The 22,248-nt window shown below is 42.8% G+C and overlaps 5 protein-coding genes and 1 long non-coding RNA gene across 8 annotated transcripts; 2 read left to right on the top strand and 4 right to left on the bottom strand.

The window, feature by feature from the left end:
- Positions 1-218: 218 nt before the first annotated feature.
- Positions 219-4,717, top strand: atg4b (autophagy related 4B, cysteine peptidase). Of its 2 annotated transcripts, none has more exons than XM_076990385.1 (13): positions 219-1,035; positions 1,431-1,532; positions 1,610-1,681; positions 1,778-1,876; positions 2,015-2,116; positions 2,246-2,318; positions 2,617-2,696; positions 2,911-3,101; positions 3,187-3,265; positions 3,360-3,505; positions 3,703-3,759; positions 3,842-3,935; positions 4,058-4,717. In XM_076990385.1, exons 1-13 carry the CDS (start codon positions 1,026-1,028, stop codon positions 4,129-4,131), a joined length of 1,179 nt encoding a protein of 392 aa, XP_076846500.1. In that variant the 5' UTR covers positions 219-1,025; the 3' UTR covers positions 4,132-4,717. The 2 variants fall into 2 exon arrangements, with proteins under 2 accessions (XP_076846500.1, XP_076846501.1); XM_076990386.1 differs by lacking the exon at positions 219-1,035 and adding an exon at positions 1,240-1,311.
- LOC143491422 (thymidylate kinase-like) lies at positions 4,694-5,744 on the bottom strand. Its single transcript, XM_076990390.1, has 3 exons — positions 5,605-5,744; positions 5,041-5,238; positions 4,694-4,949 (listed from the first exon to the last, which is right to left on the bottom strand). The coding sequence occupies exons 1-3, from the start codon at positions 5,605-5,607 to the stop codon at positions 4,839-4,841; spliced, it is 312 nt and encodes a 103-aa protein (XP_076846505.1). The 5' UTR covers positions 5,608-5,744; the 3' UTR covers positions 4,694-4,838.
- Positions 5,745-5,851: 107 nt separating this feature from the next.
- LOC143491421 (thymidylate kinase-like) lies at positions 5,852-8,192 on the bottom strand. The gene is made up of 5 exons (XM_076990389.1): positions 7,867-8,192; positions 7,611-7,719; positions 6,468-6,558; positions 6,179-6,376; positions 5,852-6,094 (listed from the first exon to the last, which is right to left on the bottom strand). Exons 1-5 carry the CDS (start codon positions 7,994-7,996, stop codon positions 5,984-5,986), a joined length of 639 nt encoding a protein of 212 aa, XP_076846504.1. The 5' UTR covers positions 7,997-8,192; the 3' UTR covers positions 5,852-5,983.
- Positions 8,193-8,435: 243 nt separating this feature from the next.
- Positions 8,436-14,811, bottom strand: agxta (alanine--glyoxylate and serine--pyruvate aminotransferase a). The gene is made up of 11 exons (XM_076990492.1): positions 14,356-14,811; positions 12,352-12,544; positions 12,191-12,255; positions 11,993-12,093; positions 11,725-11,795; positions 11,451-11,535; positions 11,260-11,358; positions 10,973-11,042; positions 10,702-10,797; positions 10,444-10,572; positions 8,436-10,216 (listed from the first exon to the last, which is right to left on the bottom strand). The coding sequence occupies exons 1-11, from the start codon at positions 14,512-14,514 to the stop codon at positions 10,109-10,111; spliced, it is 1,176 nt and encodes a 391-aa protein (XP_076846607.1). The 5' UTR covers positions 14,515-14,811; the 3' UTR covers positions 8,436-10,108.
- LOC143491465 (uncharacterized) lies at positions 14,096-17,286 on the top strand. The gene is made up of 4 exons (XR_013125207.1): positions 14,096-14,232; positions 14,364-14,576; positions 15,282-15,439; positions 15,663-17,286. It is a non-coding gene; the product is annotated as an uncharacterized LOC143491465 (long non-coding RNA).
- Positions 15,116-20,004, bottom strand: LOC143491463 (allantoinase, mitochondrial). 2 transcript variants are annotated; one of them, XM_076990490.1, is made up of 11 exons: positions 19,471-20,004; positions 18,953-19,104; positions 18,699-18,813; positions 18,404-18,550; positions 18,040-18,085; positions 17,761-17,854; positions 16,666-16,852; positions 16,137-16,275; positions 15,646-15,818; positions 15,463-15,495; positions 15,116-15,378 (listed from the first exon to the last, which is right to left on the bottom strand). In XM_076990490.1, exons 1-11 carry the CDS (start codon positions 19,615-19,617, stop codon positions 15,229-15,231), a joined length of 1,383 nt encoding a protein of 460 aa, XP_076846605.1. In that variant the 5' UTR covers positions 19,618-20,004; the 3' UTR covers positions 15,116-15,228. The 2 variants fall into 2 exon arrangements, with proteins under 2 accessions (XP_076846605.1, XP_076846606.1); XM_076990491.1 differs by lacking the exon at positions 19,471-20,004 and having other exon boundaries at positions 18,699-18,870; positions 18,953-19,034.
- Positions 20,005-22,248: the final 2,244 nt, after the last annotated feature.

Here is a 22,248-nt window from a genome sequence, read left to right as displayed (position 1 = left end):
ACTACTGGGAAAACAGCTATTCTTCATCAGTTTGATACACTGTCTGCGTAGCCATGTGTAATCTAATATTTAGAGTTTCAGAGTACAGCGTTATAACTGCAGCATGGTTTTTATTACTTCATAAATGACCATTCACTGCCACCAAGTGGCCAATGATGGTATTGTTACGCGGGAACTTGACCTACTTTGGCTTTTTAGAGCTATCACTGACACTGCAGGGGGAACGTTTCTTTTATAAAACTACACACGCTAAACGACAATGACTTGTGTGTGTGTGTGTCTTTCTCTCTAAAGTTATTGTGAAATCAAGATATTCAAGGAGATGATTGTAGTAGCTAAGAGTGTCGTGCTACCAGTTTTTTGCGCAATGTGCCCAGTATGCTAGCTAGTTAGCTACTAGCTACATGACTCAGTAACCAAGACTGCGGCCTTCCTACTGTAACTAGGTAACCGGCCCAGCTGGACGAGAGGTTTGGTATGAGGTGATATGTTTTGTAAATTGTTCTTTTCTTTTTTAGATATTGTAAGTAAAACTGCAAGAAAGCATCACAGGTGGAATAATTATTAAATTTAGTCCACGAACAAAGAAACGTTGAAGTGCTCATCTTCTTACTTCCTGTTTACATTGGTTTTTTTTTCTTTTCCTGACGGTGGAAAAATAATGGACACAGTGTTCACAGTGCACGCAAGGTTTTTTTGTACATGTCGCAACTGAAATCATGTATAATCGTGCAAATAATCGAAAACAACACGAGGAAAACATGCAGGTTCACGTCTCAAAGAAAAAGAACAACTTCTCCTACTCGACACTGTCATGTTTTTAGCATTATCCATGCTAGCTGGAGCTGACGTCACCGCTTTGGAGGAATTGTATTGGCTACAAAAAGTCGGTTCCCCGCCCACGTGGGCGATTTGATGGCATATTATAGGCCACGTTCATCCACGACACAATGAACTTTTTCGCTATTGGTTAACAACGTTTCACGAAGAAATCGGGGATCAAGTTAGGGTGAGTCACTGTCGGGATGGACGCAGGTAAGGATACCCGAAGCAAACAATTACTTTGCATTTTTTTTTACATTTCTGCCGCTATTTCGTCAAATTAACATTCACCGGTGTATATTATCGGCGGTGTCTGGGCTTTACGGATCTGATGGACTGGATGTCATATCTAGGAATGAGAGATTTAGTTTTTATATGGTTGTTTGGACCCAGCTGCTTGTAACACGGTGTCCGCTGTGACAGTGTGTGTTCAAACACACAGATGCGGTGATGCACATTTGTGTCCTGTTGGGTGTCATGACTCATTAGGTGCTTGTCAGGATGGGAATATAGGAATGTTAGTTAGTGTCAGTGTGTTTTATTGTTTCTGGATGTCTGTAAGATACTTTGTGACACTAACAGCCCTCTCTCTCCTGCTCCTGGAACAGCCACGCTTACATATGATACACTGCGCTTCGGGGAGTTTGAGGATTTCCCGGAGACGTCGGAGCCCGTCTGGATTCTGGGGAAACAGTTTAACGCACTAACGGGTAGATAATAAGGATGTGGAATTGTAATGTCCCTTAACAGGCTAAAGTATGATTCAGATGTATTCTTTGTTTCACAGAGAAGGATGATATTCTGTCTGACATTACCTCACGTTTGTGGTTCACCTACAGAAAGAACTTCCAGCCAATTGGTGAGAGTCACACGTGGCATGAGATCATAAGCACGAAGCAGATGTACTGATTCGTCTAGCTGGGTGGACTTATAATTTGCTGTCCTACTGTTACAGGAGGCACAGGGCCTACGTCTGACACGGGCTGGGGGTGTATGCTGCGGTGTGGCCAGATGATCCTCGCCGAAGCCTTGATGCGCAGACACTTAACTCGAGGTAGGGCCATCCAGGACACTGTGGCTTCTTAGGTAATTGTTGCATTCGTTTCAGTCGAAATATTTTCCTGTCACATTTGAGATCCATATCCCACGCAGACATTAAATTAGCACCTAATTTGTTTGTTTTTGAAATCAGACTGGAGGTGGGTAAGAGGTGAACGGAAGAAAGAGGAGTACACCAGTATCCTGAATGCATTCATAGACAAGAAGGACAGCTACTATTCCATCCACCAAATAGGTAGAACCTCAACCTGTACTTGAATGGCATATTTTTTTATTACATTGTCCCAGCCATGCTGTGACAGTGGCTATGAGGCAGGCTGGCGATTGCATGTGGTACAACTTACTTTCCACCGTTCTCCTCCAGCTCAGATGGGGGTGGGAGAGGGCAAGTCTATAGGCCAGTGGTACGGGCCTAACACCGTGGCACAAGTGCTCAAGTAAGCCGAGAATCCCACACAGATCTGTTTTGAAGGATCATATAATGGAAAATGGGACTGATGACTCGGTTATTTTGTCCCAGCCAAATATAGGACACATATAGTGTATTTACAAATATGGGACACATATAGTGTATTTACAAATATAGGACACATATAGTGTATTTACAAATATAGGACACACATAGTGTATTTACAGCTGTAAGGTTCTGTTTTATGAGCAAGCCTTTCTGTATTTTGAGTGTTTTTGTACATGTGGCTTAAATTGTTCTTACCACGATGTTTTAACATCGTGTAGGAAACTGGCTGTGTTTGACACATGGAGCCGGCTGGCTGTTCACGTCGCCATGGATAACACTGTGGTCATTGAGGAAATCAGTGAGCTGGCATTTATTTAAAAAAAAGAATATGAACTAACTAAGAAAGCAATGTCAACCCATATATCATATAACCCAGCTAATTAGGTTGATACTCAAAAATGTCCACTTTGCAGAATTTTAATCAATCCGTTGAAAGAATAGCCATAACACACAGCAGCCACGTGTGTTTGGAGGAAAATCACGTGTTTCTCGTGTGTTTTGGCGCCCTGCAGAGCGCTTGTGCATGCCGTGGCTGGACTTTGAGAGGGGGGCGTGTGCCCCCCGAGAGATGAACGGCTGTCCGGAGGGGGCGTGTGCGCTGGTGGAGGACAGCAGCAGCGTGCTGTGGAAACCTCTGGTGCTGCTCATCCCCCTCCGACTGGGACTCAGTGACATCAACGAGGCGTACATCGAAACACTAAAGGTGAGTCACTGGCAAGAGTTTTTATTTACAGATTTTGCACTGTTGTGGGCTGCAGATGTATGATTCTTTTGCTTGTCGTCCGCAGCAATGCTTCACGATGCCTCAGTCTTTAGGAGTGATCGGCGGGAAACCGAACAGCGCACATTACTTCATCGGCTTTGTCGGTAAGCACCGCTCACCGGCTGGAGGCGTTCGTGCCGGTGCCAGAACGCTGCAGACTGCTGCGTGACTGTGCCTCACTCACACTCCTACCTACAGGCGAGGAGCTGATTTACCTGGACCCCCACACCACTCAGTGTGCGGTGGAGCCGTGCGAAAGCGGGCAGGTTCAGGACGACTCCTACCACTGCCAGCACCCTCCCTGCCGCATGCACATCTGCGAACTGGACCCCTCCATAGCTGCCGTGAGTAGCACTCGACCCACGGGCCCTAGCTCCTGAAAGTGCCTGCAGAACAGGGGTGCAGCTGTTTGGTTTAGATTCGTTAATTTGTATTGATTATCTGTTTAGCTTGTTTATGAACCTATAAATGTTTTTCCCCCTGGGTGAGAGACATTAAAAGGCAAATAACTTGCTTCACCCAACACTGATTCTTCTCCCAGGGCTTCTTCTGTCCGACGGAAGACGACTTTGATGACTGGTGTGTGCATATTCGCAAAGTGAGTCTATATTCAGTGGCTCTTTCTCAAACTGTGAATTATTCCTGTCAGTTTAGTTGTTATTAACACTTTTCTCTGGCAGCTGTCGAGCTGTAGAGGAGGGCTTCCCATGTTTGAGCTGGTAGACAGTCAGCCATCACATCTAATCAATACTGAAGTCCTTAATCTCACACCAGGTAATCCCATATATTCCCATGGGTTCTGATCTGTCTTTGGAAATATATTCATTTTGTATTTATTTTATGGTCTAAGCAATTTTGCTCTAAATGAAATTGATACCTGGTCATGTCCCTTGCAGATTTTTCCGACTCTGACCGGCTTGAACGCTTTTTTGACTCTGAAGATGAGGAGTTTGAGATCCTGTCTTTGTGAGGACGAAGAATAGAGTGGCTGTTCAACTGCCAGAGCTCAAAGCTAGATCCCCCCGGAGCGAAGGACTAGAAGGCCAGCAGTAGTAGCAGTGCCATGAGGCCTCCCTGCCACACGGTGGCGTACATCCCTACGCCAGCCCCAGCTTTCTGCTCTGCAGCCACAATGACTGCTCTTCTCATTTTGCGTGAGGTCAGAGGTCACCAACACAGGCCCCTGGGATTCTAATTGCGTGCATATTCACATTGCATTGTATCCATTTTGAGTCTTAACACTTTATTTTCAAGTGATCTGGTGCCTTTTATTCTCCAACCATAATGCAGACTTGCCATAATTCACTTTTTGGTGGATGTTGGGAGCACAGGTTTGAGTCTCTGCTCTCGATACTGCTTATATTGATGTCTGTAGCAAGATCTGAATGAAAGCAAAGATGAAAAGGTTACAGACCAAGTTAGCTTGTGTAATACAGTATGTTTTTTCATGTTCAAAGTATATGTACACAGGTTTATTTTAAAATTATTTATTTACTCAATTGTGCATTTTAAGAAAAATAAAAATGTACAAGAAATAATAAAAAATAAGGACCATGTGTTCATCTTTTAATTATCTATGTGTAAAAAGGGATGTTCCTCTACATCAGGGTAAAGCTACAATTGAAATGAGTGCTGCTCTAAGAATTTGGCCTTTTCAACACATTTCTTGATGGTCGTTCATTTCCAGAGCTCGCCGAGCGGCAGATTCTTAGCAGAGTTGACAGCGTCTTCACACAACATTTTAATATTTGTGTGTACTTCTTCAATGCTTCCATCAGCATCGATGATCTGGAACAAGTGACCAGAGTCAGAGAAACACATTTACATGACAACATGGTCACACAAGTAACGAAAGAATGAAAGAAAAAAAAGTACTTACCTTCCAGTTGACTGAGGGATCTTCTCTGAGCTGTTCAAAGTTCTCTTGGACTTGAAGCTGGAAAGCACTTGTTTCGTAGCGTTCTGCGCCAAACTCTCCTCGCTGGGCCGCAGCGGCAGGATTGACCTGCATGAAGATCACCAGGTCTGGCTTGGGCAGCCCCATGTCTGGCTGCATACACCACTCCAGGGAGAAGCCCTACACACACACACACCACCCACACATACTTGGGGTTTTCTTCAGCTCATGTGAACACTGGTTGAAATTGAAACGGCACCGTTTGGCACAGTGAAGGACTAGAAGGCCAGCAGTAGTAGCAGTGCCATGAGGCCTCCCTGCCACACGGTGGCGTACACCCCTATGCCAGCCCCAGCTTTCTGCTCTGCAGCCACATTGACTGCTCTTCTCATTTTGCATGAGCCCTGAGGTCAGAGGTCACCAACACAGGCCCCTGGGATTCTAACTGCATGTATATTCACATTGCATTGTATCCATTTTGAGGCTTAACACTTTATTTTCAAGTGATCTGGTGCCTTTTATTCTCCAACCATAATGCAGACTTGCCATAATTCACTTTTTGGTGGATGTTGGGAGCACAGGTTTGAGTCTCTGCTCTCGATACTGCTTATATTGATGTCTGTAGCAAGATCTGAATGAAAGCAAAGATGAAAAGGTTACAGACCAAGTTAGCTTGTGTAATACAGTATGTTTTTTCATGTTCAAAGTACATGTACACAGGTTTATTTTAAAATTATATATTTCCTCAATAGTGCATTTTAAGAAAGAAAAATGTACAAGAAATAATGAAAAATAAGGACCATGTGCTCATCTTTTAATTACATATGTATAAAAAGGGATGTTCCTCTACATCAGGGTAAAGCTACAATTGAAATGAGTGCTGCTCTAAGAATTTGGCCTTTTCAACACATTTCTTGATGGTCGTTCATTTCCAGAGCTCGCCGAGCGGCAGATTCTTAGCAGAGTTGACAGCGTCTTCACACAACATTTTAATATTTGTGTGTACTTCTTCAATGCTTCCATCAGCATCGATGACCTGGGACAAGTGACCAGAGTCAGAGAAACACATTTACATGACAACATGGTCACACAAGTAATGAAAGAAAAAAAAAGTACTTACCTTCCAGTTGACTGAGGGATCTTCTCTGAGCTGTTCAAAGTTCTCTTGGACTTTAAGCTGGAAAGCACTTGTTTCGTAGCGTTCTGCGCCAAACTCTCCTCGCTGGGCCGCAGCAGCAGGATTGACCTGCATGAAGATCACCAGGTCTGGCTTGGGCAGCCCCACGTCTGGCTGCATACACCACTCCAGGGAGAAGCCCTACACACACACATCACCCATACACACTTGGGGTTTTCTTCAGCTCATGTGAACACTGGTTCAAACTGAAACTGCACTGTTTGGCACTTACAGGTTTGGCACTGGAGAAAGCTACTCCAGAAAAGGCATAACGATCCACCACCAGGGTAACTCCCTGGTCCAGCTTCTGTTTCATTAATGGCCTGGAAGGAATGGATATTTTAGACATATACAAATGGTGCCTCTAGAAACAATTACTTTTAGGTTACAGGATAACTAAACAATAACAAGGCCTGAATTAATATGCTGACTAAAGGTAGTTGCTTCCCTACAGTGCTATGCTATGCTCCAGTTCATGCCTGTTAAGGCACTTCTGGGTTCTTATTAATGAGCAGAGCCAGTTGATGACTGGTGCCAGTAACTGTGCGCTGGAACACCTCCAAATGAGAGAGAGGTGGAGGTGGAGAGCTGTGGAGATGGGGAGAGGTGTGGAGATATGGATGTGGAGAGAAGGCTGTCAGCCCCTGGCACCTAGTTTTGGATGACAATGGATTTGCTGTTATGAACAATGTTTTTTTAATAAATGTATTTCATCTTGCAGTTATCTTGTGTTGTTACTAAATTGAGAAAACGTACAGGACAATATCTAATTTTAAAATAATTTTAAATAGCTGTGACTGGTCCATGGAGGGAGTTACAGTCCTGGGGTGAGTTTCCCGAAACGTTCGTAGCGCTAAGTACTTCTTAACCTCATACGTTTCATACGAGGTTACGAAGTACTTAGCGCTACTAAGGTTTCGGGAAACTCACCCCTGTCCGGTAGTCCTGCAGACCCCGTGGCAGCACCCGCTCTACCAGGGTGACTGTTGTCTTTGCGCTATCCTTTTACTTTTCCTAACTCACATCTTTTAAAATTTTATTGTATGATCATGTTAAAGAAGAAAAACTATAACATTTTTGTTTCACAAAATAACTGCAATTTCTGTACAATCCAACCTTAGAACAGCTTCTGACCTTCCTCAGGTGAACGTGACATTGGTGACCATATAAATTTCATATAAATCCACCAGTTAAAGGCAGAAAGAGACACATAACTACTTTTGTTCTCCTTTCTGCTAGCTGCAAGGTGTGATGTCTGATTTTCCTGTGATTTAGCTACATGAAGTGTTTGGAGTTGTCAGCTGGTCCAAGAAAAGTAGAAACGAGTAGAAGAGATCACGAGAGGCTTGTTCATCCTCTGTGAACACGGACTTACACCAACTCCCAGCGGTTTGCAGAAAACAGCAGATGTACGGTATGATCCTCCAGGTTGCTCTTTTTCTCCAGGTACGAACTTATAAGCAGGCCTATTTTTGTTGTTCTATCTATTTGCACAAAATAAGACATGGTGATCCTGACTACGATCCCAGGACAAACAACGGTTAAAGCAATTTTGAAAGTTTCCATTAAGTACAGTCTGAAATATGACGTGAAACTACTTCATTCATGTTGGCTAAAGTGAAATGATTTACCTGGGAACCTCATCATCTCAGCAGGCCGCCCGCTCTGTTGTAACGCTTGGACAAGCTTCTTACATTGCGTAGTTTTGCCTGCCCTATCTACGCCCTCTAGTACGATTAACGCACCTCTTCGACAGGCCATGATTTATACAAATGTTACTGTTAAACTCCCAGCTTGAAATAATATGGCTGCTAAAACTCCAAGACGTATTCCTCCCAATGTCGTTACTAAAACCCGCGCTTTCACGTTAAAAGCGCTTCCTGTTGTGGCTAGGCAGAGAGGCGCGATTTCAAATTAAGAGTCGTTTGGGCATGCTCTGCAGATAGGCGCGCGCACGCACACACACACTATTACATACATCATTTTTTAATACATAATTTTTTTTGCATGTAGGATTCATAAAAAGATCAATTATACATCAATACATCAGACATTTTAAAGAATATTTTAATTTGGCGTTAGCTTATTTAAAGCTATTATTATTTATTGCCAGTTTATATATATATATATATATATATATATATATATATATATATATATATATATATATATATATATATATATATATTAGGGGTGGGACGCGATCAAAAAAAAATTAATCGAATTAATCGGAAGCTTTGTAATTAATTAATCGAAATTAATCGCATTTTAATCGCATTTCAGTATTTAACATGAGAAATATTCATTTAAGTTTGAATGATGAATGAATCAATGAACATAATCATAAACTTCAACATCTTGTTTATTTTTCCACCAGTCTACTACGAAGACCAATATATGTGTAGTGTGCAGAAAACAGTTCAGAACATTGGAAATTCTGACCAAAAATGTTGTTTAATTTAGGGAGTTTTGCTCAGGATATTGGAAGAATTGAAGTAAATCAGAAGATGTTTTTTAATACCATTTTAGATGGTAGACTTTCTTTAATTTCCCAGGCCTCTGCCACAGGCATCTCCATAGTGCCTAGAAGTGGTCTTCTGCATGCTCAAAGCAAATGACTGGATCTTCATCATCTATAGATTCATCATCTATAATATGAGCTGTCACACCAAGATCATTCTTGTTGCTAACAGAGGTCCAGTGATCCCCAGTCAGAGCCACATTTGTGGCACTCTTCACAATAACCTGTTTTAATTCTTTCCTCATCATACAGCTGCTGGATTTTCTTCGACATTGTCTTTCTGGGGTGAGTTCCCAAAACGTTCTTACGTACGAGGTTAAGAAGTACCTGGCGCTAAGAACGTTTTGGGAAACTCACCCCTGGACGGTAGTTCGTAACTTGCATCAGTTGACGCAATTCGCAGCGCTTCTTGTAAGCATTTATCTTCGACCACAGGGAGCGGACAACACAAATAATGTGACGCATCATGTATAAACGCGTGCGGAGTCGCGCGCCATTCGCGAAAGTTTAATCCAGTCTTAATGGTCCAATGAAGGTAATTTAAAAACCAGGACGTTTCCTCACAGGATGTGAATTACGGACGTTTGGTCACCCTATCGTACTAGGAATACATTTAGCAGCTAAGTTACCATTACTGACCTGCGCGTTAAGCTGGGCGTACACTGTGCGATTTTTGGCCCATTTTCAGCCGATTTTTCACTCGTTTCGGCTCAATCGCGTGTCGTGCATAGTATAGTTTACACAGGTAAACGAGGAACGATTCATACCTCACGACCAACTCCCGATCAGAAATCGCAGCGTCGCAAGAACATCAAACATGTTTGAAATTCAAATCGCTCCTCGTGAGAGTATCGCACTGTTGAAGCAGCTCCACGAGCCGACTCTCCCTGCGATTTAGTCGTACAGTTTGAGCTGGAGCTGAGTACACGATTTAAAATATCGCACAGTGTACGCCCAGCTTTAGTCGCAACATGTTTTGCGTTGAGGTGGTAACAAGGGTGGAAGTGCTCCTGTGATAAGCGAACTCCTTCCTACATAAAGTGCAAATAACACTATTTTTGTTTGTACTTCCATCTGGAAGTTTCTTATATTTAAATTTCCCATCCACCAACGTAGCCTCTTCAGTCATCTCCATCATGCTCATCTTATTGTGCGTCCATATAATCTGTATGCCCGGAACTCGCGCACTGAGAAACATTCCACGGTGCAAAAGTGTCTCGTCGGTTAAATGCGTTAAAATGCGTTAATTTTTTTAGCGCGTTAAAGTCCCACCACTAATATATATATATATATTACAAATTCACTGTGAAGATAAACAATCTGTTTGAGTAAGTCACTGTGTAATTCAGTGTTCACACTTTACTCTTGTGGCAATGTTTCAGGGCATCGGTGAGAGCCTCTAAAATCATGTCCACGTAAGTCTTGTTGCTGTTACAACCCATAAGCCCCACACGCAGAACCTGCAAATATGCACATGAATCAGTACTACACACACAAAATAAATTGTCAACAAAATGTAATGTACATAGAGCTGTATTGAAAAAGTGGAAGTTTTGTCATGTTTTATTATTATTCAGATTATTTCACTAATGAAATCTATCCCATGGTTTAAGATAAGAGTAAATGATGAATCTGAACTGTCCTCCTGTGTTTTGGAGTGATGAACCACCATTAAGCAACTCCTTACCATGCCAACAGAGGGACCAAGGCCTCCGGAGATTTCAATGTTGTGATTCTTCATAATATAGCCTGTGATCTCTCTCCAGTCATATCCTGGTGGAGCTACTATTGTAGTAACCGTGGGCAATCTTGCTTTCTATCACACAAGACAACAAAACCTGGAAATAAACCATGCTGTAATATCGCTAGCCCGTGGCTCACAGTTTAGCAATCCATGTGTGATTGTGGCTCTTCTGTGATATTTGTTCACTCGACATAATACTACCTTCTCTTCCACAAAGAGTTTCAGGCCTATCTTTTCTAGGCTTGCGTGAAAGTACTCTGCCACATCTTTATGTCGTTTCCATGAGTTTTCAAGGCCCTGTAAAAATGAAGAAATATCCATATTTAATCCATATTTACATTAGTTTGATTATCTAAGTATTATTACTTAAATTATTACTTAAATTATTACTTATTATTACTTAAACAATCATATTACCAAATATTGTCATTCTTAATTATAGGGATTATTATATGATGGAGGAAGCTCTCACTGTCTCTGCAAGGATAGCCAGACCCTCTCTCAGACTGTACAATGAAGATACAGGTCCAGTGTGGTGATAGCTACAGAGAAGGAACAGTTATTTGTGATGTGTTTGCAGAAGGTGCAGCTTAGCTCATAGGATATAGCATGTCTCTTTTTTTGGGCTGTATGCAGGTGACTGCTGCTTCTCACCAGTGTGTTGTTGACTGGATGTTAAAGCTGTGTGACTGAAATGTGTCCTTTGGGTTCTCAGAAAGTCAAAATATAAGTGAAACATTCATTCCTTCACATACTTACACACGGGCAGGTTTTCCATCACAACCCCAATAATTTCCCAGCCAGCTCAGATCCAGAAAGTAAGACACTGGCTTTGTCTTCCTGCTGAAGATTTTGTTGCTGGTTTGATAGAGAGAGGTACAGAGAGAAGTTACCCTTTTGGAGACGAGTCTGAACAGCAGGTCTCATCTGGAAGTCTCGTGTTCTCTCACCATGCTCTCTCGCTGAAAGAGATGGGTGCGGTTCCTGGAGGCACGTTCAATACCTTCTGAGAGCCAGTGTACATAATGTCAATATCTGCAGAATCCATCATGTATTTTTTAAAATTCAGTGTTTACAGGTGTGGATACTTTATAAGTAATATGTCAGTACATGGCACTTCCATGTATACCAAAGTACCAAAGTTATCTATGTTGGCTTTGCTAACGTGTGTGTGTGTGTATGTGTGTGTGTGTGTGTGTTGCTTTTAACATAAAATATAAATGCCTTGCTTGTCCATGTAGATGGGAGAACCTCCCATGGCTGCAACAGAGTCGACCAGGAACAAGCAGTCGTACCTGAGAGGCAGCAGGAGAGCAAACCACTTTATTATGTAGTGGAGATGTAAGATGTACATGTGCAAGACAAGCAGAATTACCCACAAAGAGAGGAGATTACATGAAGGCCACAAAGAACAGGGAGAAGTTAGAGGAAATGTCAGACACATGGAGTTTGCAGATATTCTGCTTCCATACTGCAAGGTAAATGTTCTCACTTGTGACAGAGTTGGCCGATGCCATCTATGGGGTGCACCACTCCTGTAGAAGACTCTCCATGTGTAAGGAAGAACAGCACTGGCTTATATTTGGATAATGCCTATCGATGTAATAATGACACGAGGTATTAGTGCAGCAATGGCTCAAACATCTAGCTATTGTTCCGTTATGGCGATTGCCTGCCACTGCCACAGTACCTGCTCAATTTCGTCATTTCCAAAGTACCTCCCTGCAGATGTCCAAATCGTGTTCACCTTGGCACCTGTCACATATCAAAAATGCATTTTTAAAAATGACAAACACTGAACATCCACGTTGAACATCTACAATTACGATTGAAGGGCGTGCAGTTCGTTACCTATCCTCCCGGCTATCTCTGCAGCTCTCTCCCCCCAGATGCCGTTGACTGCAACCAGCACGCAGTCTCCGGGCTCCACCGAGTTGAAGATGGCACACTCCATTGCAGCGTGACCTGGACCACTCACGACCAGCGTCATCCGGTTCTGCGTCTGAAACGCATACTGGACCCCACTCTTGATATGATCCATAATCTAGTTGAATTAAGACAGAATTCAAATAAATTCAGGACTCGATCTCGGAAGTATCTGTATTAACTTCTCTCCAGTGATAAATTCATACAAAATATAATTACATTTTGCCACTGAAGATTCACGTATGCCTATTCCAAAGTACTTTGTCTCATTGTAATGAACACGTTTTCATGGGCCAGGTTGTGTGACTACACGTGAAAGCAGGGTAGCGAACGGAAGTTTTTGAGCGGGGGGGGGGGGGGGGGGGGGGTTGGCGAACGTAAAATGGACACCACAGATTCAGTGTTATATCGCCGGTGGATGGCGCCAGAGCTAGCGAACTAGTAACGTATTGAATCATATATTTAGATCTGAGGTAAATAAACTGGATATTTTTTTTCGGCGTGAGATATCGGAAGTGTGGCGTGAGAGCGTGTGAAAACGGTCAAATGCGTTTGTCTCACGCTCAATGCGTGAGAGTTGGCAACCCTGTGAAAGAGAGCAGAGGTACACCCTAGAGGTCTGCGCGGGACTGCTTTTTTAATCCCGCTCCCGCTTGTTTTAGACCCGCTCCCGCCAAAAAATCGCTTGTTTTAATCCCGCACCCGCCCACCACATACACATTTCTGTCGCCCCCGCCCGCAATCCTAATATGAATTGAATTAATTAGATTTAGTACTTGAAATTTTCTTATGTATTTATTAAAACAGCAATATAGCGATTGATCGCGCTGTCCCATTTCTTATCACAGTCCAAACACATCCCGTTAGGTGACGTACACCAACACTTTCTGACATGTATCACAACAAGCCGATTTCCATCTCCATTAATTACAATGGAATATGACTTCCATACATCAGACTTTCCTGTAGTTGGCTTAATTGTGGTGTATTCGCCTGTTTTAATAGAATTTTCCACAGCTGAAACTGGTTGACCGTCTACAGCAGGGTTCGGCAACCTATGGCACGTGTGCCACCATTGGCACACCGAGGCATAGTCACTGGCACGCGACACGCTGGACCAGCATCAGCAAAAACATATATTTTAATATAAATTATTATATTAATGGATTATACTTTCGCGAGTGACCGTAGCGCGCGACTCCGCACGCACACCTCGCGCGAACGTCGGAGGCGTTTAAACTTGGAGATCGATCGCGATATAATACTTTTTGTGTCGATTTACACCTCCCCCCCTCCTCGGTCAACAATTTAAACTCGCCGCCATAGTGGCACACTCATTGACTGGACATGTTAAAGTTGGCACTCCATGTCTCAAAGGTTGCCGACCCCTGGTCTACAGTCTCTGCCATTTCTGTATCAAAATGACAAAATGACGCACACTTCATGTTCACGTGATCAGTTGCTTAGCCAATATTTTGAATTAGTTTATTGCTTACTTACTGAATGATTAGTTGTTTTCGTCCTGTTCCTTATGCATGGAAATCATTGCGTTGTTATTATTATAATTTTCTAGACTATTAATTTGCGGGATTTTTCTACATGTATATGTGGTCCCGCTCCCGCATCGCCTGGACTAATTCAACTCCCGCTCCCGCCAATAACAATTAAATTTTGTCCCGCGCCGCAAGATATTCTGTCGGGTCCCGCGGGAGTGCAGACCTCTAATACACCCTATTACTTTAATGTCATGTATCCTGTTGATTTAGAATAATTCCCACTTAATTGTTAATGTACACTTAACAATCGGTACAGATTTTTGGATATGCTATGTCAAATTTTACTATATACTTAGTATAAATAAATAATATACTTTATTTTACAATACGGCGATTTAAATATAGCATGTCTCATTTTCTCGTGACACTTTACCTCAATAGTTTCTGCATGTAGATGACCTAACATCGGTTGTGATCCAGCTGTCAAGATTCGTGGAGGCACGTTTGAGGGTCCTGGTCCAAACAAATAGCGATGCGGGACCGTAAAGGACTTTAAGAGACATTGTGGCGGTGGAACGGAGAGAGACGACATGCTGGTGGCAAACGTCGCAGCCGGGGGTGTCGATGATAAAGGTCCAGAAACTTTGGCATGCGGTACGTAACCTACCCTGTCTCACTCAGGTCAGTCCTCCCGACTAATCGCCTCCCAGTCCCTGGACAACAAACACGTACACTAAGGATTTTTTCCTATGGTTTCACCTTTTATATACGATTATGCTAACATGCCACTTTTAAAGTATGTAAAAAATTAAGCCTCGACATGAATGTATAGCAGTGTGTTTAAATCCTAAACTGGTCTGCTGCTGGCGGAGTGGCAATCATTAACGTCTCCTCAGCAGATGGCTTGGCCAGGATGAGAAACTGTGTGAAACTAAACTTTTTTTCGTGATCTTTTGACTGTGTAAGTTACAATCTGTTCTTCAATTTTGTAACGAGCATAAGGGCTCTTATATCAACATTATCATTGACCTTTGACCTTCGCTCTGAAGCTCTCCGCTGTATTTACATAATTCTTATAATGCTCTCTGGGGTTACAGCAAGGTATAGTAATTTATATACTGTAATGTCACCTGGGGATTTTAAAAACTGTAATATATGTGGCATTATGAAACATTAATGAACTGCAACATGACTGCATGATCATGGTCATATTCGTTTAATACAGATACCACAGTACTGAATTTGGAATGTATACGGAGAAATATATATGGTCATTTGGGTGAAATGCCCGAAATCAGCTATATGTTCACAGAGCAGCGTGGACAGGGGTCTGGTTGATGAGTAATTGCTGTCCTACAGGCCCTGGGCAGAAGGAGCCCTGGAAATACACGAGCTTTCCCCGAACTATGGTAGCATTAACCTCTCCTTGAAGAGTCAAACCAAGGTATGGAGTCAACTGAAAACAGAGGGAGGAAGAGAATGAGAGAGGATGAATGCATGCTAAAATTATGCAAAAAGTAAGAATGCATAAATAACTCACTTTATTTTTATGATGGATGTTTTGCTCTTTCACCTAGAAAAGGAAAAATGAAGAAATTTACTTGTTAATGCTTAAATTCTCAAAACACAAATGTTTACAAATAAGCTCTAGAATGATTACTACTATGTTGCAGAACTGTTAAAACATGTCACTCTATGAAATACAAAATTATCTGTTATTCACCATAAATTCTTTCTCAGGATCCCAGATGACTAAATCTGCATCGTAACCTGGCAAGAGCCTGCCTTTTTGGTTGTCAAGGCAACACAGTCGTGCAGGTTCTTTACACAAGAGTCTTACTACGTCAGGAAGTAAAAACCCCCTCTGAGAAGCTGAGGTCCAGAACAGAGACAGGCCTAATGGTCAAACCCAGAGACATGAGAGAGATTACAAATCACCTGCAGACAAAAACAATCGACTGTCAAGTACAATTTAAACATTTCCCAGAAGTATCACATGGTCACATCTGTGCAAAGTCAGTACAGTTAACATTATTTTAACTTCTGTTCTGTTGTTACTTCTGTTGTTACATGCTGATGAATATGGTTGCTGACAGACTTGATCTTTAACCCTGCGGTGTCTGTAGTGTCAATTATTAGTCAAACTGGTAAACAGCTCTTGATTCGCTGCTGAGTCATTCTGCTGGCCTTCATGAGACATGTATCACGACCTACCGAACTGGAGCGAGGAGATTCCTCCCCACGCCTGACTGAAGTCGCCAGACTCCAGCTGCTTCAGGTCCGGCGTGCAGGGCGAGTGATCGGACACCACCATGTCTATGTCTCCGGCTCTCAGCGCACACCATAGCTGCTCCTGAATGCACAAACACAGATGAGCACACAGGTGCTCCTGCCACTCAGTGCACTGTATTGATTTCCCTGCTCCCGACTGACTGATCTGATCTGATCTGATTCGGTCTGCCAGTGAAAAAAAAGGTGTGTTACTTCAGGGAAAGCGCTAATCTCTGCTGTGGTCCCCAAAGGCATGAGATAAAGAACCCAGTCTTGGATACAATATAGACAGGATGCCAGTCCAACGCCTTTTTGATCACATGGTTTTATACTGTGTGCTTTAGTGAGGGTATATTTATTAGCCCCTGTTAGCTCACACTTATGGTTTGATAAGCTGTTGTGCTCCAATATCTGATCCTGGCAGTAATGTCTGCAGCTGTAGTGAGAGACTCTCGCTCGGGAAACGAGCTACCTGGTTGGCTATGCCACGGATGGGGGGGCAGCACTTGAACTGAGTGGCCCCGGATGGGATGCCCTCTGCTGACAGAGTGAGATAATGGTGTGTTGTCTCCACCGTTAAGGGAGCCCCAGCCTGTCTGGCTGCCCTAATAAGCTTCAAAGACTGGGCTGAAGACAGGTGCACGATATGGCATCGCACTCTATAGGAAAAAAAACACTCACTATTACTTTTACTGACTATTGTTCTTTTGATGATCACAGAATTGGATATTAAATATTAATCCATAAATAGAGCAACATGAATGGGAGGAACTACTGAGTTCAGGTGTTTAAGTGACACCCACTGCTAACAGGTGTATAAGACCTTACAGTACCCATGTTCAAACGCTGGCATACTGCAGAGATCAATGACTTTAACTGTGGCACTGTAACAGGATGCCTGGTTTGTCCAAACTACCCCGGTCAGCAGTAATTGCTGTTACTGTGGACTGGAAGTGTCCAGGATCTGGGTTTGGTTCAAGGTGAGGGATCCTACCAGAGTGCACAGTATAGTAGAGGAGGAGCAAAGGAGCAGAGTACTGTAGCTAGTAGCTATATATATATTTAATGACTTATCTCTTTACATTGCATTGAAGTGAGGAAACGTAAGGAGAAAGACCTGACTTTGAACTTTAGAACTGTAATCACACGTCCTGATGCAAACATTTACTATTTTGAATACTATGAACATCAACTGTCCCAGAAGACTTTGGCTCGCACAGCTGATTAAAAGCTCCTGTCTTGTTGTTTTCTGTTTCTCAGGAAACCTTGGGTACTACACTCTCATTTGTGCTTCCTCTGTATATAGTACATATGAGGTTCTTTTGAAATCTCACATTAGCATTACTGAAGTCCAAAACATTGGAGGACACTTAACAAAAACTGTGTTTGGCAGCAGACGGGCCACAGGCTGTCACTGTACATGCACATGGGGTGTTTTTAGTTACTAAATACTGTTAAGATGTTTGTGGTGTGTATATGCAGTGAATATTAGGACAGTGCTGAACTAACTGACTGGTCTCACTGGTACCACTAGCATTAATACAGCAGTTGTGTTAGTTCAGCTCACTGGTACTGCAGGCAGAGTTCAGTAACTGTCCGCACGGCCTCCATCTCCATGTTGTCAGGTCTTGACCTCAGGAAGGTGGAGTACTCGCATGGATCTGAGGAACAGGGTAACGGGTCCATCTGCTATGACAAGCTTCTCATTTTTATTGCAATGAAATGAAAAAAATTAACGAGGGAGTGAATCTAAGGAATACAGCAATGCACACGATGCTTCTAAAGTCACGGTAGCACTCACGAAAGATAATTAGAAGAATTAACTGTGGAATTGATGTTTGATTACCTCTGTCCTCTGCCAACGGCTGCTGGACCTCCTTCTCTGCATGAAACTAAAGGCATCAGATGGCCATGTTATTACAGTGAACACATTTTGTGCTATAGCATTATAGGTTATTTTAAGTGGCCCATAGTGTGCTATTAATTACCACACTGTTATGTCCTTTACAAGGTTTGTAAATGCAATATAAATATACAGCCGTTCATTAAGGGCGAATTAAATTCACTGCATCTCCTCAGAGCGCGTTGGCGTGGCTGCTACATGTGCACTTATTCTAGCGAGTGCAGGGATCTCAGAAGAGCAACATCACTCGCACAAGGGCGTGTTTGTGTAGCAGTGTGGAGGAGGGGGAGGGAGACGGGCGTCTCACCAGCAGAACGCTGCCTGTGCCCTGAAGCTGCTTCAGAGCAGCGTGCAGCTCACTCTCCCCCACATGGGGAAACTCGTCCACCCCGCTGTGGATGAGGAAGCACTTGAATCCGGCCACCCCGGCCTGCACCATGGGCCTGAGCTCCACCTGGGTGAGTGGAGAGAGACGGAGACAACAGACCTGATTCAGCTCCATTACTGTCTGCAATAAATCAGATGCAAAAAGGGAAAAAAATACAAAATATATTAATGTTTAATGCGATGTGTAGGGCATCAGACAGCGAGTGTGTTAGTACAGAGTTGCCAGGGACGACCCCTCCCCAGAATGCGGTGTCCACAAAGCACTGGCCAGCAGCAGCGTGCAGCTTGTCTTTGAAGTTCTGGAGACTCGTGGTTGGTGGGATGCTGTTGCTGTGGACGGTGAAGGTAAGGACATCGCTGCTCATTGGTCTGATTCACTTTTCTTTGCTTCCACAAAGGAGAAAAACTTTACTGTTACATGTGAATGTGTTGATACATGCAGGTAGTGTGTGTGTGTGTGTGTCCTCACAGGGGCATGTCCACGATGGTGGTCACCCCTCCTGCTGCTGCGGCCCGTGTAGCGGTCCAGTACCCCTCCCAGGTGGTTCGGCCTGGTTCATTAACGTGAACGTGACAGTCCACTATGCCTGGCATCACCACGCGGTTCCCCACATCCAGCACCTTCACACAGAACGCACGCTTAACTATTCATGCACCGCAGCACACCGAACTGAAGAGAAACACGGTGCTCCTGCTGATTACAGGATGAGTTTCTTAGACCAGATTGATAAAAAAAAAAACATTGCAAACAACATTGCAAATTGAAATACAACTTACACTCCTTGTGATTGACACTTTTCTATTGAATTATTCCATCTAAATTTTAATTTTGTCCAAACCTGCTTAAAGTAGGGCATGGATACATGGCTGCAGACAGATGAGATACATAAAAATGTACACACACACACACACACACACACACACACACTCTCTCAGTACCCTGTGTCTCCAGCAGGGGACATTTGCCATACTGAGACTCCAGCTCACCTCTCCAGCTGTGTGCTGAGTGGCTCCCACATCAGGCAGGATGTTGTGTATCTTCCCATCCTTTATGGTGATGAGTGCTGGGAGAATTTGCTCCCCAAACAAGACTCTCTGGCTCCTCACAGCACTTACGCTCGATCCTGCTTCCATTTCAGTGTCTCTGCCTCTATATGTCACTGTATGAATCACAAAGAATCTCCGTTCTCCCTGGAAAAGCCAGTGCTTTTGAGCTCAAGGGTCAAAGCAAATACTCTTTAAGCAAAGATTCACTAAGTTCACTCAGTTCACTCAGGGTGATAAGCGTTCATTGCCCTGTCTTTCTACTGTACAGACCAGGGAATGCCACAAAGGTCTATATTAGAGCTTACTGTCTCTGTGTATATTCTCCACAGACTCAAGTCCACGACAGGTTGATTAACAAACGTAATGTGATGTGTCCGGTATGGTCAACTCCACTCACTATTCACTATATAGTGTTCCTTTAGCAAAAAGGTAGTAAACTTAAAGTTCATTTTATTAAGTATATTTCAATATAAGTATAGCAAGTAGCCTATATATATATATATACAGACCACATACTTTAAGTGGACTAGAACGTATACCAATTTAATACTTTTTCGGACTAAATTGGAACATTTCTAGTAAAAAAAAAAAGTATAGGCTACTCATAGTACACTTGAATAAATTTCTTTTTGCTAAGGTTTTGACACGTAGTAAACTTAATAGGCGGCGACCTGATGTATTAAAAAGTGTTGAAACATTTTTGTGACGCACTCATGATCTGGCGTAAATCATAAAACAAACCAGTCGCGACTGGAATATGACCTGTTGAACTCTGGCTTAGGGTGTTGCGTTAGTGGCATTAGCTTATTCCTTCTGATATTTGCTGTATTAAAAAATAAATAACGAGCGCAGTTGCTAGTTAGTGAAGATTGCGTTAGCCAAAGTAATGTTAACTAAGCTAATTAGCTATGCTCGTCAGCACTTAACTATACGGAACTATACGGAAATAGCTAAGTGTTTAATCACCAGACATCATAATACAAAAAACAATATTAGATTAACCAATAAAGGTCTGATGTACTGTTGTACGCTTTGACGCCTGAGGAATCTGTATGGTTAAATAGCTAATTAAATAGCCAATTAAAAGGTACGTGTTTCAATACGCGTTTATACCAACCTAACGAAACTTGTGAGGTAGTAGGCTATATATCTATGTAAAGTACCCTGTGTCTCCAGCAGGGGTCGCATTTGCCATGCTGAGACTCCATCTCACCTTTCCAGATGTGCAGAGTGGCTCCCACATCAGGCAGGATGTTGTGAATCCTCCCATCCTTTATGGTAATGAGTGCTGGGTGAATGTGCTCCCCAATCAAACAGAAACAGATGCTTGAATCTGGCAGTATTGGTTTACTAAACAGACAGGCAATGGTCAAACTACAGGGAGAAGAAAACCACAATGGAGTTTCCACAGAGTAAACAGAGACATGCGGAATTTCATTACCAGGTAGGCAGAAAACCTACAAAAATACACAGGGGAAAATCTAAAAAAGGAGAAATAATAATAATAAAAAACATGCTCGCGTACTCAGGGATGAACAGATACGGGTAAAAATGGATTAGTACTCTGGAGACACTAATGCCTGGTGTTTTTAACTGGACAGTCTTCATGTGGATCACTTCAGTATCAAAGTCCAATAAAATAGTTCTAGATTATATTCAAGTGCAGAACTGATGTTCTGAATAGAAAACCATTACTCTAGTAATAGTTTATCTCTTTAAATCACAATTTAAGACAGGAAGTTCACAATTCTTTAGTAATTCTTTTAAATTATTCAGGTCTGTACTCCACTGAGGTGAGACAGAAGAAAAGGAAAGAGTAGAGAGAGAGAGAGGAGTAAGATTTAATTCTCAGGGGCTGGTCAGATCAGACCTAAAGTCTTATCATATTGAATCTGAATCTTATCACACTAACCAGGCCTTGGTCAAATAGCTGAGAAATTACCAGTTTTGTCCTCTTACTTTCAAACCTTTGTTGTATTGACCAGAATATGCCATAGTTATGGCTAGCATCATCTTGAACAGCAGGTGAGTGCAGTGTTGTTTGGGATTGACAGCATCAACCTTGATAAGCTCTTCATTATTTAAAGGCATGTTTGAATCATCCACTTGTGCCATGTGTGTGTGACACTGCGCTGGATTAATAAAGGCTGCTATACAAGACAGAAAAAAATCAGAGAAAGGGCCAGTTGCCTGTTGTGTAGTGTGACTGGGTTTTATGGTTGTCTCCACGCTGTAATGGACGCACTCTAGAAGACCAGCGGCATATATTATCACACTGTGTTTAAAGTGCGATTTTATCTTTGTATGAGGAAGAGGGGAAATGGCATTTAGACATAATGGAACAAGATAAAGATGGAACAAGAGTGTCATTGGAAGAGACCACATGAGAAACAGGCGAAAGAAGACGAGTTAGACAGCGTTTTGGTCGCCGGCGCGTAAAGCCGGGTGTGTTGTAAAGCGACAATAGTGAACTGCATTGTGTTACAGTGTGGGTGAAACCTGAGCGGCCCTCGCCTGGTCTGCCACAGCCGGTCATGGCTGCCCTGCCTAGTCATGCTGCCCACCCCCCATTCTGCCTGAACAAATCAACCGATAACGCCATCGTCCAGATCACTGCTGCAGCCTCATTAATCCTCTCACTCACCTGGTGTGTTGCTCTTTTTTAGAGGCCCATATATAGTGTAAAGTTCCAATTTGGTTAAATCCTACAAGGTCTGC

Source organism: Brachyhypopomus gauderio, unplaced genomic scaffold, assembly GCF_052324685.1.
Source record: "Brachyhypopomus gauderio isolate BG-103 unplaced genomic scaffold, BGAUD_0.2 sc75, whole genome shotgun sequence".
NCBI classification, from domain to species: domain Eukaryota; kingdom Metazoa; phylum Chordata; class Actinopteri; order Gymnotiformes; family Hypopomidae; genus Brachyhypopomus; species Brachyhypopomus gauderio.
This window is presented reverse-complemented; position numbering and strand designations above follow the sequence as displayed.